The sequence below is a fragment of the Alligator mississippiensis genome, chromosome 4 (assembly GCF_030867095.1).
Source record: "Alligator mississippiensis isolate rAllMis1 chromosome 4, rAllMis1, whole genome shotgun sequence".
Classification (NCBI taxonomy): domain Eukaryota; kingdom Metazoa; phylum Chordata; order Crocodylia; family Alligatoridae; genus Alligator; species Alligator mississippiensis.
This window is the reverse complement of record NC_081827.1, coordinates 166,211,191-166,230,433: the sequence shown is the minus strand read 5'-3', so window position 1 is coordinate 166,230,433 and position 19,243 is coordinate 166,211,191. Positions and strand designations below refer to the sequence as shown.

The following is a 19,243-nucleotide window of genomic DNA, read 5'->3' as shown; positions in this document are numbered from 1 at the left end:
GCTATGAACCAAGGGCTTAAAGCTTCTAATTAGAGATAAAACACAAGGGACATTGTAAATATAACCAGGAAAGGAACGTGGACCAGTGTGCAGGAGTACAGGTGCGATCATTGTAATGGGTGTGTGGATGTGAGAACTTTGGTATGGATGCAAGGCTTTGAAAATGGGTTAAGGTTTGGGAAGAATGATATGCTAAATGGTGTGTATCTATCTATCTACAGGCCAGATCCAGCCCACACGCTGCTCAAATTAAAGGCCCTAGCATCCTCTGCCTACTATAAAACTATTAGGTGGCTCCTTTGCCTGGGTCTCTACCCACAAAATTTTACGAACACGTACAGAGAATTTGCTATCTAAGCTTGTATACAGACAGGAAATGAGACAATGAGCATGTCAGGTATCATCACATTCCACCGAGGAAGAAAGAAAAACTAATTATTTTTTAAACGTGAGGGGTATGACCTATAACTAGTTATGCAGCACCCTTCTGCCTCAGTCCAGAGTGGTTGGTAGAAGAGGAGCCCAGATGCTCCATCAGTAGATCATATTGTAGACAAATAAATGACCCATAACAGCCAGATGTTAAAAATAGAACAAACAATAACTACATTTTATTTTAAAATCCTACTCCTAATGAGCTCTCTCCAGAACTCTGTTGTGCCCCAAGGGGCTAATATCAACGGCATATGCAAAGCAGCTGCTACATCCTCAGTGGAGCGGAAAAATAGTGACTTCACCAAAGCAGGATGACTTCTTCCGCAGATCAGGGGTGTTACGACGATAGCCAAAGCGTCCGTTGTACCCTCTCAGTGGTTTCACATCTGCCAGGTAACCATCATGGCCACTCACGTACTCAATAGAATGGCCTGTGGAGAAGGGAGTTGGCCATGTCAATTTCCTTTGAAACTACTCCCTCCAGTCAGCAACTATGAAGGAAGCTCACAGTAACCAGAGTTGGATGGAAAATTGGAATAAATGCCCTTTTTTGGCAAAAAAATGTAGACACAGTAAAACCAAAACATTTGCCAATTCATGTTGGGAGTGGCAAATTTTGTGCGAGTCCGAGTGAGATTGAGAGAGAGATGCACCATCTCAAATGTCAATTTATTTTCTGGTGACATTTTTCAAATTAAACATTTTGATTTTTTTTTGTAATTTAAAAAAGGCCTTTTCTTTTAAGTTACTTTTTATTACTTTTAAATGTCTTGAAAACTAATCTTGATAAAAGCCAAAAGCCTTGCACAAATATCAATAAAAAGCTTTTGTTTGGGATCAAACAGAATTCCTCATTCAACACAAAATGCTTTTTTCCTTGTATTTCTGATTCATCTTTTTTTTAAGATTACCGTTTGGGTTAAACTGAATTTTAACATCATTGTTATTATTGTTGTGTGTTTTTGAGAATTGACAAACTAAAAAGTCCACTCTTTGCAGAGTTTAATTACTAAGAGTCTCTTTTTTAGTGGCTAACCCAGGTTCCAGAGTAAAATAGGACTATAATACAAGACACATGGAAATTGAGGAGCATTTTACACTAAGGAAATGGCAAAATACTACACTGGTACTTAACACCTAGTTAGCTCCACTTACCAGGACAAGCCAGGGGCTACTGGGAACACATTTTAATGCATTGATTTGACCTAAGGTGATGGGGGCTGAGACACTGAGTTTAAAAACATACAACTCTTGGTTCCAAAATGATACCTTTTATTAATAAAAAGGTATCATTTTGGAACCAAGAGTTCTAGTTTTTTATGTCTTCTTGTCTCAGATCAACACGGCTACCAAGTACACCCCTAAGTTTAGAGAAGGCACAGTTGGAAGAAATGATGTATGAGGGAGTTGTGCCAAGGTATGGAAGGGACTCTTACCTGCACCAGCCCAGTTTCTCCTGTTCAGGTATCTCTGCCCTGGCCCATAGGTGTGGAAATAGTCCACTATCCAGCCATCCCTAGATGTGCCACCATACTGCTGTGGTTAACAAAAGAAAGAACAAACATTCAGAGCAACACTAGGTTTCACTTCATCTGCAGATCCTAACATGGCTAGCTAAACTCCCATCAGCTTTGGCTAATCTAGAAATTGCGTTAGGAAATGGGTCTATCTTTGAAGATGCCTGCTAGTGCATGGTAGCACAGCACTACCTTTGGACTTATCCCACCTACACAGTTGATGCAAAAAAAGATATAATAAAAAAATCCTTTCCTCTTGCATATTTTCAAGCCCATTATGGTTACAACATCAGTCCTACGCCACTGATTATACACTTCATCAGACATCCAGGTTAGAAAGGAAAATGTTTCAGAAAACAGGCTCTTTGTTGCATAAGCATCCTCACAGGATGCAGAACTGCAGAATCAGCTGCCATGCAAGATATATTAATAATTGTATCATGATAGCTCCTATTTTGCCTTGTTTGCTATCTGTAAGGAACCAGATTCTGCATTGTTTCCTTTCCTGACCTGACCAGAATCTTCTCTGGCACTGACACTGTGTACAGCTCTCTGAAAAATGCTGGACCCTGCTGGCACAGACAACAGTAGAAGTCTGAAACCTCTCATACAGCTTCCAGGGTCAATAGTAATGGAAGCCTATATTATTTATTAAGCACAGCAATGTTTGGCACTTATGCAACATGTATAAGTGAAGCATCACATTCATGTCACAAAGCGAATATGAAAATGCCCATTTTCATGCATATGATGCTCTCACATGTGTGAGATTAACCCATACCTAAATGTTGCAGGATTAGCACCTGAATACATCTATAGATGGGCTAAGGATAATTATTTCAAAAAGCTTTCTGTGAAGGATCTGTGAGATTTTAATTAATAAACTGAGAAGAATAAATATCAGTAACAAGACAGTCTAAATCAGCATCATTCTTCATTATTCCAACTTCATCCCTGAGTGGGTAGCACTGACTTTTTGGTGGGGGTACAAAAAGCATCAATAGCTGTAGGTCACTTATCTATGCAGACAGATCTTGTCCAGTTATAAAAAATTGGCCAGTAAATATTTCTTAAAACGTATCAGATCTCTTTTTGACAAAAATAATTAAAAACCACACACATTTCAGTCCTAATATTAATACAGAGAAGACTAGATAAATGAAGAACCAAGACCTTTTTTTCAGAATTTGTCCTCTTCATACAGAGTCCACCTAATTTAGGAGCGAAATTAAAGGAGCTTTAAATTTTCAACGACCATACTGTTCAAAGGAAGGGTGTGAAGCTGCTGGAAAGCAGATCACTGTTCACTATCACCTGAATGATTACCATCTTATTCTCTGAAGACCAGATGCAGCAGGAGACAAGGGAAAGAAAATGCCTGTTACTCGACTAAAATCTGCAATTTTGAAATCAACATGTTAGCAACTGCATCATTTTGAAGACGGAGGTCAGTTGGTTTGTCTGTGCCTCTCCCATTGCCATGCTTGGCTACAGACTTTTTGCTGCTTAAAGGCAACCCATTTCGCTGCTTGAATGCGACCCAGGCCGTTTTGTGTTTCTTCAGATTGGTTGCCGACACTCATAGAGTTTCATCGTTGTGAAGGGCTGGAAGGGACCTTGCAGATCATGAGGTCCAGGCTTTTAATATCCAACTAGCCAACCCTCACCGTCTATGCCAGCTCTGCAGCCATCAAACCTGCTCCAAGGAGCTATTCCCCCGCCTGGCTACAGAGCCCTGCCAAACTTGGGAATCGCAGGGACAGCAGGGACCCCACGGGCCCTTGCTGCTTGCAGGCTGGAAGCAGAGAGCAACTGGAGCTGCCCAGATGTGACATCTCGCACCCTACCTGCTCCGTTTTCCGCAGCACCGCCTTAACAGAAGGGGATGCGAAGTAGTTGGCAGCGTGGTAGTCCAGCTGGGCGTTGTAAGGGGGCACAGCGGACCACAGCTTGGGCAGCTTCCGCGTGTAGCCGCCGGCGATGCTGCCCACCGCCACCCCGTCCAGAACGAAGTCTCTCTCGCGCCGCAGGGGCCCGCGAGTGAAGGAAGCCATCCGTGCCAAGGGAGCAGACACTGCACTGCCAACCCCGTGCCGCACCGGCTCCGTCTGCCCCCGGCGCCCGGGGCATCTCCTGCCCCCTCTGCCGCCCGCATTGTTACGTGCGAGCCCGGCCCCCACGCTACAAAGAGGCGCTGGATGGGCAACAGCCGGGGCGGAGGTTTGGGCGGGGGCAGCACTCAGCCGCTGCCGGTCGGCGGAAGGGAGCGCAGCCCTTGCCTTGCCTTGCCTTGCCTTGCCTTGCCTTGCCAGCGGCCTCCCCCCTGGAGCTGGCTCGGCTTGCATCTAATCAGAGCCCATTCACCAAAAATCAATCACAAAACCCACGGCCTCGGGGCAGGAGAGAGGGGCAGCGGAGCGGGTCGTTACAAAGCAGGAGAAAATGGCACACTGATCTGCAGAGATCCTGGTTTTGTCCGACTGAAACGTTTTCGGTTTTAAAAAAAAGTAACCCCAAATAAATCCACATGTTCCACGATTTAAATGGAACACCATTAATTTATATATACTGGGAAAAGTGTATTGTAATACTGGCAAAACCAAATCAACATCTTTCCATGATTAACATAAAACACCACACACATGCACATTAGTGAAACACCACTAACATATGTGTATATGCGGTGTTTCATTTTAATCATGGAAAAATGTGGATTTGTGTTTACTTTTTTTAAACAAAAACTTGGGATTTTTTGTTCAATCAGAGAAAACCAGGATCCCTGCTGATCTACCAGGCAACACAGTTCTCTAGGGCACAGAGCAAGGTTGCCCCTGAGCTCTCCTTGCTCATCGATAGAGTCAGCCTTTGCTGCTCCAGACCAGATGCAGAGGTCATTTGAAAATTGGTCTCTCACACTTTAAACTACCCAGAAGTCTTATGTATAGCACAATCTTCAAATAGGCAACTTCATCATTTTTACTAGGAAAAGTCTCTCTCAAAGCAGTTGGTTATTATGAAAGCGCTTTAAACCCTGCAGGTTATAAAGTAGTGAAGTGCTCTAGTTGCCATGGCTGAGGCTGCTCAGGCCAGTTTTAGCCTAGAGAAGCCCAGATGACAAAGAAACATCAGAGATGTACTTCAAGACCTGGCTGGGAGAACAGCAAAACACTGCATTAGGAAATAGATAGGACAAGGGCTGAATCTCTGAAGTGATGAAACCCTGGCCTTTCATCAGTCCTGGTTTCAAAGACATCTGGACTGTAGATTTACAGCTACACCTGTACTCAGCTCAACCTGGCGCTATTTAAATCTTACAACAGGACTCACAGACCCCCACACAGACTGTGGTGAAGACAAAGATGAGCTTAGTAACAGAGAACAATATAACCCTCATGTGGGCACAAACAGGAATGCAAGCAACCCTTTTCATGGTTTTATTGAGTTTAGTTATGGCAACATAACCTCCATCCCCCACAGGGTAGCTGTAGTTAAACCATACCAACCTAAAGTGTGCTTCTTGCAGTAGGGAGTCAGGCATGGGAATACAAGCCATTTATTATTTGAGAGAAGTGTATCCACATTAGTAGTCACAATATAAGACCCATCCCCCCACCCCCCAGCTGGCTACTAGTTCAAAAACACATTGGAATAGATTTACAATTCCCATTTCCAGCCCTAAAACAGCTCATGTTTAGGTTATAAAGGGTTGGGAATACCATACACCCACATAACAGCTCTTAGCACAAATTTAGGAGCTTATACCAGCAGTTTTTGCAGGAGCTTTTTACACTGGATGGTGCAGCCCTTCATTTTCTCTTTGAACTATTTTTGATTGAAGTCTGTAACAAATCTGTGATGCTGCATCACTTTTGGCAGATAAAACATTTTTAGTCTACCGTATGGCTGTTTTATCACTGAGAAATTGGTAGGATAGGCTGCACCTAACACCTCAAACAGGAACGGGTTTTGCTGTGTCCTTGTAAGGCCTCAATTCATAAGGATGTTTCCACAATCTTATTACATAGAAAAAAAACAAACAAACAATTGATACTGTGGTTCACACTCTATGCTTTTCTTATGAAACTGGTCTGGCATTGCATAGCATCCACAATAGCAGTCTCCAACCTTTAAGTAGATCACCTTTGGAATTTAGAAGCAAACCAAGATCTACCATGCACCACTGCCATCCCCCATCTCCCCCAGCAGGTAAGTCTGTGGGGAGGAAAGCAGGGTGCAGATCAAGGCAGAGGGACAAAAAATTATTTGATGGCACATCTCCCCAGCAGGCAAGTCCCACCCAGCTGGGGCCCCACTCAACCCTGCTCCTGCCTCTGTGGCACTGTCCGTCACCGCAGGGGCCTCCATCTAGCCCCCCACCTCTTCCCTCCCCCATGGACTGACCTGCTGGACTGGGCGCACATGTGAATGCATGTAGGCACTCAGCCCTCCCACCCCACTTCAGATCAACTCCAAGATCTACCTGTGGATTGAGATCCACTGGTTGGTGGCCAGTGATCTACAATCAGGGCTGTCCCTTGGGGGGGTATATTGGGGCAACCATCCCAGCACCCTGCGCTTTGGGGGCCCCTGCAGTGCTGGGCAGTGTGGTGCTGCTGCTGGCTTCACATCCAGCTGCTCCCCCCCTCCCCCACTGAATCCGCCACCTCCGGCTGCTTGGCAATACCCCCCCAATCTGCCACCAGCTTCCTTGCATCTGGGGGCAGGGGCCTGCACCCTGCTTGGGTCACCTCTGTCTACAATGTCGAATTTACAGAACTGCAGAGCTAAAGTTATTCTGGAACAGGTCATTTCTTGAAAATCTGTCACTTAGACATGACTCAGTCTCAGCCATTATCCACCTAGGAAGTAATACTGGCAAAACTTAAAATTTGAATGTATTCACAGGTACCAGTGCAACTCCCTTATGCACACAGAGAGACATTTTATGGTTTATTTTGTGGGTTGGGAAGAATTATAAGCCAATTAAAAGAAAACCCACATAAAAAAATTAGGAGCAACCTCCTGTGTTGAAGTCTACTATGACAGACCACCCCCACACCCACAAGTCCTTGGTCAGATGCATCTCAACCCAGTCTGACAGCAGAAGGAGCGTTTTGAGCTTCACAATACCACAGACAAGCAATTTTGGTACAACCAGTTTTATTGTCAAGCTACACAGAGGATGGAACAGGTTTAGGCAATGCTGCCTGCATTGGAGGCTATCCTGGGCCACAAATCTGCGCACTCCTTTGCCACCGGGCCTGTGATGGCAGAACCTGGGAAAAAAACAAGAGGAAAAAAGAAGGAAAAAAAAATGTTAGGAATTAGAAACAGCAAACATGCAAATTCTACACTACCATGACAGCTTTGCTCAGAGTGCTGTTCAAGCACTATTAATATTGATGGCTCTCTGCTCTTTCACTGCTGAAGCAACTGGGATACCAGATTCTCCCAGTACAGTGCCTCTGACTTGTAAGAAAGTGTGGGCTCTTTTGCCTTCTGAGAGAAGAACACACATCTTTGTCCAGCACGATCAGACTGTCATCCATACCTTTCATTTCTCCTTTGTTATTTACTATTACTCCTGCATTATCTTCAAAATATAAAAACACCCCGTCTTTTCTCCGGTATGATTTCCGTTGCCGAATTACCACTGCTGGATGCACTGCAGAGAGAAAAAATGAATCCCAAGCTTTCAGGTACAGTCCCCACACCCAGGTACCAACTACTGGCATACCAAGTTAAATGCTTCTACGTAGGTCCTGTTCTCCCTACATTTAAATAAGCAATTGGATAGCAAGTAGCATTTTGTATTAATTCAGGGTGCCCGTTTAGTGCTAGCTGACAAAATCATCAGTGTCAAAAGACATTTATGATATCACCAAGCACTGATGTCACAAAGACCAGAGCCAACATCATCTTTGGCAGCCTTGAATCCAGAACAGCCTAGACTCCTCTAGGCTCTCAATGCAATATCCTTTGCTGGTACTACAACATGCATTTAAAGCAGGTTTTCATCCCGAACAGTTTTATACAGATACACTGATTACAAGCCCTTGCTATTTAGTTTTAGAGCAGCTAAGTACACATCAGAGGAGCAGGCTTTCTTTCTCTGTGCAACGCAGAGGGAAGCATGCAGCTTAAAATGTATTTTTCAAAACAAACTAGCTCAAAGCAACGTTACCTTTGAATCTACATGAGCACTTTACTATCCTCATATTTTAACCCAGCAGTCTAGAGAGCCTCTAAGGCAAAATCAGCTCCATTACCAAATGCAAGGTCTCAGCATAGTATTCAACAAGAAAACCTAGCATGCTACTATTTACCAAGGACATCTGAAATGGGAACCATCAAGACTGTCGCACCACTGATTGAAGTTAACAGCACATGCTGCTGCCACTTCACCCAAGAGCGATGCCTTTGCTATACCCTTCCACGACAACTCCGAGCCACTGAGCACAGACCCAGCAAGTGCTTTTCAGAAGGGGGAGATGCTGTTGGGCGCCTAGTTCCCATCTCTCTTAAAGAGTATGCTCTGCTCCTCCTGTAAGAACTGGCTTTCTATCCTATACATGAAGGTCAGTCTACAACGCACCAAGAGGATCAATGTCAGGAGGCCTGATGAGATGAAGCGCTGACATGAATCCTGGTTGTGTTTCGGGCACCAGCTGTAGTGTTATGATCTCTGCAGTTACAATTTTACAACATGCAAAACTGTATTTTATAATCACTGAGCATTCATTTTTGCTGGTGTAACACAACAAAGTTGTGTCCATACCATATTGTCGACCTTACCTAAAAAGTGTTCTCACTGGTACCTTCTAGGCACCTGGACAATAAAGTACCCTTCCATGGTTGGAGCAGACAGGCAGAGCAATGTGGAACAATGCTTTCTGGGATATCCTACGGCTCAGAGGCAGGATTTTCCACTCTGTGCAGACAACCTATGCCTAGAACTACCCACACTATCAACTCACTACCAATTCTATTAGAATGCCCTTGTATACACCAGACAAACTCACAACCTGTTCCCTGACAAGACTCACCCTTCTTCCTGAGCTCAGGCTTGCCCTTCTTGACTGTAGCCATAACCATGTCGCCTACACCAGCAGCTGGCAGTCTGTTCAGACGTCCCTTAATCCCTTTCACAGAGATAATGTAGAGGTTCTTGGCACCTACAGAGGAAATAAAAAGAAACCCTTTGCATTAGCCAACCCACTACAGAAAAGCCTGGAGACTTTTGTCACACCACTGATTGAAGTTAACAGCACAGGCTGCCACTTCACCCAAAAGCGGTGTCTTTCTATTCCCTTCCACGACAACTCCCTGAGCCACTGAACAAAGACCCAGCAAGTGCTTTAAGAAGGGAGATGCAACTGCTTCAGAGACAGGATAGAAATTCTTGGCCTTGTTAATGAGCAGCAAATTGAATATTGGCTGAAGCAGGTTAAGGGGTTCACAGTATTCAAGGGCAGATGGACCCATTCTAATCATCAAATCAGATTTTTTGGATAATTAGATGAGAAAAAAAATCACACCTGTAGTTTCATTTTTGAGCTCGAACATCTTTTAGAAATCAATCCAAGCTTACTTTAAAGACTATGTGGAGAATCCACTATAAGATCTTCCAAGGGCTAATCACCTTAAGACTTGCACCTTGTTTCCAGAAATATTTCTGACTTCTGATTAAGAAACCAGTGGTCAGAAACTGATCTTAACAAAAAGAAATGATGCCCAATGGGGAGAGAAGTGCTGGATGAACTGCCTCACCTGTATTATCTGCACAGTTAATCACAGCTCCCACAGGGAGACCCAGGGAGATGCGGAACTTCGCACCAGACGAACCACCACGTCCTGCAGGTTAAAAACAGAGGACAAAACATGACCGGGGACCAGAATACTCACACTGTCACTCACACTCACTTTATGCATTAGTCACAAGCCAAATTCTCATCTCAGTAGATATTTCTCAAAAGTCTGTAACGTGACATTTGCTCCACAGACCTAGAACTTTTATAGCAGTTATTTTCTTTTGCTTCAAAGACTCTCGCACACCCAAACAGAAGTCAAAAGATTATTAATAAGTCAGATCATAATAATATTAACCTAAAGATACAATTGCTGTTGCTCAAATTAAGAGCTGTAAGAGCTAAACAAAATACAACTATTATTTAAAGAGAACAGCAATAAATACCGGTATTAATCTTGATTAGATTCCTCCACCGAGAACGATGCCATTTTAATGTGTCTGGGCACTATGCACACAACTAAAACTGAAGCAGGCTTCTAACTTTCATGGGTCCACCTCTAAGACCCTATCACCACTCTTACTTACAAAGCAGCAGCGTTTCTCCTCTGCCCTTCTCAGCATCTCGGTGCAGAACAAGCATTTCCACTCCAGGCCCAGGACAGCTTGACTTGGACAATGCTCAACCCGGAGGACACATCCACATGGGCTCCATGACTCCCCCTTTCAAGCCTAGGGCCTCAATTCGAGGACACCCCCTGCAGTCTTCACAGCCCCCCACCCCCAACACCACTGCTCACTAATTCCTCCCTGCCGGACACGCAGCCAAAACCCAGGGGCTTCACAGTCTTAAGTGCCTGCCTGCCGACCCCTCCCCTGCACACGGGACCCCCCGCCCAGTCCCGTGCCCCGTAGGGCGTCCCCCCGCTCCCTGCCCGCACCAGACACAGCCCCGCAGGGAGCCCGGGCTCCCCCCGCCCCATCCCCGCGGGTGGCGAGGCCGCCCCGCCCGCGCGGCCGGAGGATGGCGACGGATTGCACCGCCGCTCACCCCGGCCGGGGCCGGCCGCGCCAGGCCTCACCTCGCTTAGACATGTTGGTTCCGGAGAAAGAGAGAAGGCGGCGCAAAGGACGACGGGATATTCATTCATGACGCGGACGTTGCGTGAGGTCGGAGAGGGGAGGGGCGAGCTCCCTTGTCAGGTGACGAGGGAATGGCTCTACCTCCGAAGGGCAGCTCGCGCCCCCTGTAGGGCAGCCGGGGGCACTACAGCCCAGGCTCGCGGCCGGGTTCTGCGTGGACCCAGCCCGACCTCAGCTCTGCAGCATTTGTGGGCTAGCGGGGTTGAGTGGGGCGTGTATTTTAGTACAGTTTCTAGCCCTGGAGTTTTAACCATTGTACCTGGGCTACTACCTTTGGGCGTGCACACATGCTAAACTGGCTTAAAATAAGGTGACTTAACTAAGTCAACTTAAACCAGGTCAGAGCATAACATGCACATCTTGACTCGGTGACATCCATTTTGTGAGCTAGGTTGATATATACTCCTGTTTTGGAAGTGGGGGGTGCTTTAATTACAGCTCTAATGTGCCTCAAGCCCCACATGTGTCAGCATCCCCATGCTGGAAAATAGCAGCAGGGGCGTTTTAATTAAAGCTTGTTGAATGAGCTTTAATTAAAGTGCCCCAGCTGCCATTTTTCAGCGCAGGGATGCTGATACATGTGATGCTGAAGTCTGCTGGAATGTGGTAATTACCACGCTCCAGCAGACTTGATTGATCGAGTCTGCGCTGATGCACTGCAGTTGCAGTGTATTGGAGCAGCCTCGATGAACATGTATAGGTGCCCCAAGGTAATACACCTCAGAGGTGTATCATCTTGCCCCGCATTTAAGTCAACTCTGAGCCATGTACATGTGACTTTAAAAAAAACCTCAGCTTAACTGTCAGAAAGTACATGTGTACACACCCTTTGCTCAGTTTTATGCCTTATAAAATAACCCCTGGATACAATGCAGAGGAATCAATTTAGAAAGAGGATCCCTCCCACCCATTAAACTGCAATCATGCAACGCTGCCTGTGTGATACCTGGCTTTCCTTTCCAAACAACCGCAGTCACCCTATTTGCTTTAAGGTTTTAACTTGATGCTGAGGAAATCATGAGGAAAGGCGTAGTCTTCTTGCAGTGTGTAAGGAGGCAATTGCATGCGACTGAGGCATGCTTTTAAAAGTTCTGAAAGAAAACAGGTAATCTTGTGGGAGATGGAAAATGATCACAGGAAAAATGCCAGAAGTGCAGGAGCATGAAAAAAGAGGACGAGGTTCAATAAAAACTCTGTTAGGTTTCTGCAGAGTGGAAACATCAATTATCCAGAAAAAAAGAGAGGATGTTTCAAGACTTGCAGAGATTTCTGTATTGCAGGAGCTGTGCAAAATCTGACCCCAAATAAGGCCTTTCTGAATGCCTTTCTGGTGGTGGTTAGAATTCAGAAATAGATATAGTTTTAAACATGACCTCCCTTCTTCCAACCCTTTCTCCTTCCAATCAGATTGAATTAAAACACTCTGGGCATGTTAATATTATATGATATTATATTATATTAATATGCTGCAATAAACTCTGGCACTTATCACGCTAGAGTTTATTACATCTACATATGTGCCCAGGACGGGAGTACACTGAGCAAGGTTGGAGCATCCCTGACTGTCAGGGGGCCTGCCAGCTTGGGGTGTTCTGGCCTGGCTCAATGTACTGCAGGGGGGCTGGCTGGGGCACAATGGTGCTCCAGTGTGGGGCTGGCCAGCAGGCACCCCCCTACTCAAGCACCCTTGTGCCCCAGCCAGCTGGTCAGCATCTACATGAGTGCTCCTGCATAGTAAAAAAACTCTGCAGCAGGATAGTACTTGTATTTACAAGGCCCTGCTGTGGAGTTTATTAGTTTATGCTAGCCTAATAGCCCTACATCTGTAGACACTGAGACTGTTTACTCTGGAGCTAATTAGTCTACTTCTAAGTAAGTTTGGTGTAGATGCACCCTCAGTTAATAATGAGGCTGAAGTTGGCTCCTTATTTAAAAAAAGGAGCTAGGAACCAATTTCAGCCTCATCTATAAAGAGCAGCTCCTAGACTTTAAAGTAGGGGTGGGCAATTATTTGGGCTGGAGGACCACTTAAGAGTGTTGGTGAGCTGGCTGGCACACCAGCTTTTGAACCTGTAACCTCTCTGAGCTGTAATGAAGCAGTCAATCCTGAACTAACTACAGCACCTGGCAGAAGCAGGTCTATAACCACAAAGCTTTATTGCAGGCTTTTAAAATTTAGCTAAAGCAAACAGGATGGAGTCAGCATTTTTGAGTTTGAATAAAGGGATGACTACAACTGCCTGGGTTTGTCATAAATGCTGGGTATTTATAAAAATCCTTCCTATTCATTTAGCAAACATTATTTCTAGAAGAATAAAAACGAGGGGGCACCCGGATTTGAACCGGGGACCTCTTGATCTGCAGTCAAATGCTCTACCACTGAGCTATACCCCCTTGTGGCAATAAGTCTGTGCTAAATCTTATACTTGTTCACTAGCTACATGGATTGTTCAGCTCTTTAGGAAATATTAGTTGTTTTGGGTATTGATTCTTTTTCCCTATGTGGAAAAAACTGTAAATTGTGTACAGATTACCTTTGAAAAACAAACCAGGAACTAGTAACTAGGAACCAACTTCAGCCTCATCAATGTCTCGCGGTTTCAAATTGCACTGCAGCATCCTTTATTTCACAGATTTCATAGACATTTGGGCTGGAAGGGACCCCGGAGGATCATCGAGTCCAGCCCCCTTCCCCAGGGACAGGAAGTCAGCAGGGATCATAGGATCCCAGCAAGATAAACATCCAAGTGTGTCTTGAAGGCGTTCAAAGTGGGTGCTTGAACCACCTCTGGCAGCAGTTTATTCCAAACCTTGGGGGCTCAGACAGTAAAAAAGTTCTTCCTTATATCCAGCCTGAAACAGTTGTGGAGCAGTTTATGACCATTCAATCTTGTCATCCCTTGGGGCGCTCTGGTGAATAGTCATCCCCCCAGATCCTGGTGAATACCCCTGATAAACTTATAGGTGGCCACAAGATCACCCTGAGCCTGCACTTTTCCAGCCTGAAGAGTCCTTTAGAACAGGGGTGATTAATTATTTGGGTTGGAGGGCCACTTAAGGAGTTTTGGGGAGCTATTGCAGGGCAGGTGTGGGGGAGTGCTGGCTCGGCCTGGGATGGGGGGGAGCGTAGGGGTGGGAATGGATCCTAACTGGCCCCAGTCCATCTGGCCCACACCCACTGCTGGGGGTGCTGGATGGAGCAGGCAGGTGGGGTCTCCATGGAGACCAGCCTGGGACCCCTGCCAGCTGGATGAGATAGGGACATGGGTGGGTGGGGAGCAGAGTCCAAGAGCTGGATGGGTAGGCCAGGGTGCCTGGGCAGCAGCGGTGACACTGGTAGCAGACCTGTCACTGCCAGGACTGCTGGGAAGCTGAGTCTGGCAGCCACACCATCCCAGCCCCACTGCACGCCCCAGGGACAGCAGGACTGGCTGCTCAGTGCTTGCACCACAGGCTGGGCTGCACCCCTGTCTGGGCCAGGCAGGGCTGAGAGACCTGCTGCAGGCTATATAAAATCCATTGGCAGGCCAAATCTGGCCTACAGGCCATATTTTGCCCACCCCTACTTTAAATGCTGCTGCAAGTGCATGGGAACAGTGGTCATCCCCAGTTCCCTCTCCCTTTCAGCATCCACTCTCTGCCTCTCTGTAACACAGGCTTATTTGATATGTTATGGGGTCATGGGCTTTGGCCCATCATGGACAACTGTAAGATTCCCTTATAAGACAGTCTACTGGAGACACATCAATTGATTACTTGGGACAACTAAAAAGAAAACAGGAATGAGACAATCACAGGTTAATTACAAGAGATTCAGAAGGGATCCAAGCAGAGCACGCTGGCCAGCACCCACCGCCCCCTGAATGGAGGAAGCAGGAAGCCTGTGGACACGACCAGTGAAACTCTATCCAGAGACATAAGTGGAGGAATGACAGGAAGACAGCCGCACACTCACCTGGGTTGCCCTGGCCCGAATCTCCTTCCTGGTCTTATAGAGGGCCAGCTTGGCCAGAGCCAGGAGGAGGTTGACCAGGAAGTCCCAGCACTTGGTGGCACAGTGGACGGGAAGTACATAACAAAAAAGATGCAGGGAGAAATACAGCCAGAACTTCAGCAAGAGGTCCTGGAGAAGGCAAAAGAGAAGCTGCAGCCTGGCACACTCCAGGTAGGCATGTACCAGGGTCTCCCTCAGTTGGCAGAAGGGTGTCAGGGGTGTCCACAAAATGTGCCAGATATGTGCCCATGGCAACAGCTCCATGGAGGAGCCAATGGCTTGTGGGATACAGACTTGTCCACTGGGGACCCTCATCCCTGCTCTCATCTAGGGTGTCCTGCCATTTGTCCCCCAGAGAGGAATGCAAGGACAGGAGGATGGATTGTGCAGATCATGAGCTTGTAGAGCTGGCAGCAATGGGTTGTTCAGAGGTAGACTGGCTTGGTATCCCCCAAGCCTGCTAGGTTGGTGGAAATGATAATTGTTATGTTCATAAAATAGCTCTTGCAATTCTACTTTTCTGGATGAGGAACATGATACACAGATTGCTGAAGGCTAGCTTTGTTGCAACATGGCAAGCAGAATTTAGGACACAATTTCCTGTACACTAACCTATTGCGCTTTGCCAGCCTCCCACATCAGGCTTTGAATCTATTAGCTCTGAGAGCTATAATCAAGCTTGGATACTGAACTAGATACCTGGCAGAAGCATGTCTATAACCTAATGCTTTGTCGCAGAGTTGAAGTTTAGTTAAAGCAAGCAGGATGGAGTCAGCATTTTTGCATTTGAATAATGGAACAGCTAGAAGGGTCTGGATTTTTCCAGGCTGGGTGTTTATGAAATGCTGGGTATTTAAGAAAGTCCTTCCAATTCATTTAGAAAGGATTATTTTGGGAGGATTAAACATGAGGAATACCCAGGTACCTTTTAATCAGCAGTCACCTGCTCTACTGCTAAGCTATACCCCTTTCCAATTGGAAAAGGAGCTAAATCCCATATTCATAGGCATGTAGCAAATACTTGCTGTTTTGGGTACTGATTTTGTTTCCTAGGTGCAAAAAAACCTGGGCCTGTTTGCCTGATGGCTTTGTTTCCAAGTGCTTATTTCTCCATTAGTGCAAGCATCTTTAAATAACATCTGAGGAAACTGGAATGATAGTTCCATGTTATTTGTGGTATGAGGCTCCGTGGAAACAGTGAAATGGAGACAGGAGAAAATTAAATCTTCTGTGCTATAGGATCAACAATGACTTTTTTGATTAACATGACTTTTCAACAGAAACATTAAAATATTTACAGTTTTTTGTGTCTCAGTTAATTTTATTCTTAGTGAAAATATTTGATTTAAATATTATTTAACATTTTGCATTTGTTTTGCCATGAACGACTGGTGCCTCCCAAGACTGGGGGGGACACCATTTGTAAGTGGCAGTGATGGCAGCAAGCGGTGAGTGGGGACCACTTGCAGACGCTGGCAGTGGTGTCAGTGTTGGCAGTTGTGAGCTGGGAGCAGGGACCACCCACAGATGCTGATGGTGGTGTCAGCGGCGGCGAGCAGTGAGCGGTGGCTGCCTGCAGACGCCAGTGGCAGTGTCGGCAGTGGGTGGGTGGGTGGGGGTGGTAAGCAGCAAGCAGGGACCGCCTGCAGATGCCAGCAGCACCTTCAGCTGTGAAGAGGGGGCGGGTGGTGAGCAGCGAGTGCCTGCAGAAGCCAGTGGTGGCTTTGGCAGTGGCCAGTCTCAAGGGGGGCACATGCCCCGCCCCGTACCCCGCAATACATTGCCTATGTGTTTTGTGATGTTTCAGTTTTGCTCCCCATCCCTTTTCCTTCCATTTTCTCTCAGTCCCCTCCTTCAAGCCTCCCACTGGAAGAGTGGAGAGAAAGCTAAAACATTGAAAAGAAGTCATACTTTCCTTTGTAATGCTCATATTTTTGCTCCCTGTCCTTTTTTACAGTGGGAAACAAAGGAAAGTGAAGGGAGAAAAAAGATCCAGATCAAACCCTTTTAAAAAGTATAATAGTTACATTTGAGTTTTCATATCAAAATGAAACAATATGTTCATTTTGTTTCAAATATTGTTGTTTTTTGATCGGGAACAAGAAAAAATATTCCAATCTCCTTTTTGCTATTCCTCCACTCACCTCAAAATGTAGGTTTTAATAATAGGTATGTACAACAACAGGGAAATAAATTATACTTGCCTGGTCTGTCACATCAGCAAAGAAAAGTAATACAAGACATCACAAGCCCTGCAAGTACATTGGAGTCATTCTCTTTTTAAAACATTCAGAGAGGCCACATAGAGTGATTATGCCTTTGCCTAGCAAGAAAGCAGTTAAAAACTCAAATCCCAATGTTTCATGAGGCTGAAATTCTAACTCTTTAGCATGTCTAATTCACTATTAACAACCTTAAATTGTGTAAATATTAGCATTGAAAAATGAACCAGAAACTGAGAATAAGGAACTGGGACTAAGGAACCGGGACTAAGGAACCAACTTCATCCTCATCAGTATCTCCTTGGTCATGTCTACATGAGACTGACTGCGCAGTTGTTACTGTGCAGTCATTTCGTACTTGCATACACAAGTTCTAAATGACTGCACAATAACTGGAGTTACTGTGCAGTAGCGTTTCCAAAAAGCTTTTTGGTGGCGCTGACTGCACAGTAGCTCATTACTACTGTGCAGTAGCTTGTTATTACTGTGCAGTAGCGTCATGTCATGCTTTGTGCCTTGCAATGCTACAGCACAGTAGTAACGAGCTACTGTGCAATCAGTGTCTCATGTAGATGCAGCCCTTGTTTCAAACTGCTGCATGGTTTAGAACAGGGATGGGCATTTATTTGGGCTGGAGGGCCCCTTAAGGAGTTTTGGTGAGCTGTTGCAGGCCAGGGAAGGCAGTGCTGACCTGGCCCAGGCTGATAGGATAGTGGGGAGGGAACTGATCCTATCCAGCTCTGGGCCTGTCTTCCCCACACCCACTGCTGAGAGAGCTGGATGGAGTGGGGTCTCCATGGAGACCAGCCTAAGACCCCTGCTGACAAGGTGTGCTCTGCTGGACAGAGGGCATGGGGCTGCGGGAGAGTGGGCAGGGAGCAGTGTCTGAGAGTGGGATGGGAGGGTGGGCCCAGGATTGTGGGGCAGTGACAGCCTGGGATATACTCTTTGCACATCCCTGCAGTGGGCATTGATACAAGAAGGGTCCCTGGGAGGACCTGAAGAACTGGAGGCCTATAACCCTCCTGAATTTCAATTACAAGTCTTTGCTGAGCATCTCAAATCTGTTATAGGTACAGTGATCCACAAGGACCAGGCATGCATAGTACTGGGGTGACAGAACCATGGTGCCCTGATGCAGCTGCAGCATGCACTGTGGTACCAACAGGAGAGGGGGTTGGACATAGCCATGGTGAACCTCGACCTAGAAAAGGCTCTCAACAGGGTGTCCTACCAGCTCCTCTTTGTGACACTGAGGAAGATGGGGGTCCCCCTGACCTTCATCACCTGGATAAGGATGCTGTACACTGATGTGACAGCTGTGTGCTGACTGCTCCAATCACAGTGGAGTTGGGGGTCCAGCAAGGATGCCCACTCTCCCCAATCTTTTTCATTTGCGTGGTGGAACCACTAGCCCAGCAGCTCAGGCAAGACCCCAGGATCCAGAAAATGGGGGTCCCTTGGGGCAGCAGGAAAAAGACATGAGTCCTGGCCTACATGGACATCCTCAACATCCTATGCAGAGACAAGTGCTTGATGGAAAGAGTTTTGCAACACACCTAGGCATATGGAGTGGCAACAGGGGCCAAGCTCAATGTGACCAAGAGCACCTGCCTGGCAATGGGCAAACTCAGAAACCTATGTATCTACCCTACTGGTCTCTGCCCCCTGCAAGGGAATAGAGATCCCTGGAGTGGTCTTCAACCTGGAACTGAAAGAACAGAAAACACGGGAAAAAGACCAAGGCCTCAGTCAAACAGAAACTAGACGCACTATGGAACTTGTCTAACCTGTTGACCGGAGACCATGTGTAACAGGGGGCCTTCTCGGGGCCCGTCTACCAATGACTCCACCCACCTGTTCCTGAGCCAACCACCTGCCTCCTCGCCTGCCATGCCTTGATGATATCTAATTAATGATCTTAATTAGGTGGGAGGCTGCCCATTTCTTGCCCTGATGCCAGGGGGTGCTATCTGCAGCTCCATTCCTCCCCTGCACCACAGCCTAAGCCTCACAGATGGCATCCACTGATGTTAATCTCACCAGCCCCACACTGGGCCCCAGAATCCTCCAGTTCAGACCCCAACTGGATCCCTCCACTCAGGCAGCCTACCCCGCCTTCATTTGGGGTTGCCTAGCTCCTTGAAACTATTTCCCTTCTTGGGCGTGGTCCCCCCAGGACCTT

The 19,243-nt window shown here is 46.4% G+C and overlaps 2 protein-coding genes and 3 non-coding genes across 5 annotated transcripts; all 5 read right to left on the bottom strand.

The window, feature by feature from the left end:
• Positions 1 to 582: 582 nt before the first annotated feature.
• Positions 583 to 4,403, bottom strand: SPMAP1 (sperm microtubule associated protein 1). Its single transcript, XM_006274991.4, has 3 exons — positions 3,800 to 4,403; positions 1,872 to 1,971; positions 583 to 866 (listed from the first exon to the last, which is right to left on the bottom strand). The coding sequence occupies exons 1-3, from the start codon at positions 4,295 to 4,297 to the stop codon at positions 709 to 711; spliced, it is 756 nt and encodes a 251-aa protein (XP_006275053.2). The 5' UTR covers positions 4,298 to 4,403; the 3' UTR covers positions 583 to 708.
• Positions 4,404 to 7,095: 2,692 nt separating this feature from the next.
• RPL23 (ribosomal protein L23) lies at positions 7,096 to 10,885 on the bottom strand. Its single transcript, XM_006274990.4, has 5 exons — positions 10,782 to 10,885; positions 9,723 to 9,806; positions 8,999 to 9,127; positions 7,504 to 7,617; positions 7,096 to 7,228 (listed from the first exon to the last, which is right to left on the bottom strand). The coding sequence occupies exons 1-5, from the start codon at positions 10,792 to 10,794 to the stop codon at positions 7,146 to 7,148; spliced, it is 423 nt and encodes a 140-aa protein (XP_006275052.1). The 5' UTR covers positions 10,795 to 10,885; the 3' UTR covers positions 7,096 to 7,145.
• On the bottom strand, positions 8,307 to 8,440 carry LOC132250443 (small nucleolar RNA SNORA21). The gene has a single exon (XR_009462183.1). It is a non-coding gene; the product is annotated as a small nucleolar RNA SNORA21 (small nucleolar RNA).
• LOC132250442 (small nucleolar RNA SNORA21) lies at positions 9,191 to 9,321 on the bottom strand. The gene has a single exon (XR_009462182.1). It is a non-coding gene; the product is annotated as a small nucleolar RNA SNORA21 (small nucleolar RNA).
• A 2,279-nt stretch (positions 10,886 to 13,164) lies between the features above and the next one.
• TRNAC-GCA (transfer RNA cysteine (anticodon GCA)) lies at positions 13,165 to 13,236 on the bottom strand. Its single transcript has one exon. It is a non-coding gene; the product is annotated as a tRNA-Cys (tRNA).
• Between the last annotated feature and the right edge of the window lie 6,007 nt (positions 13,237 to 19,243).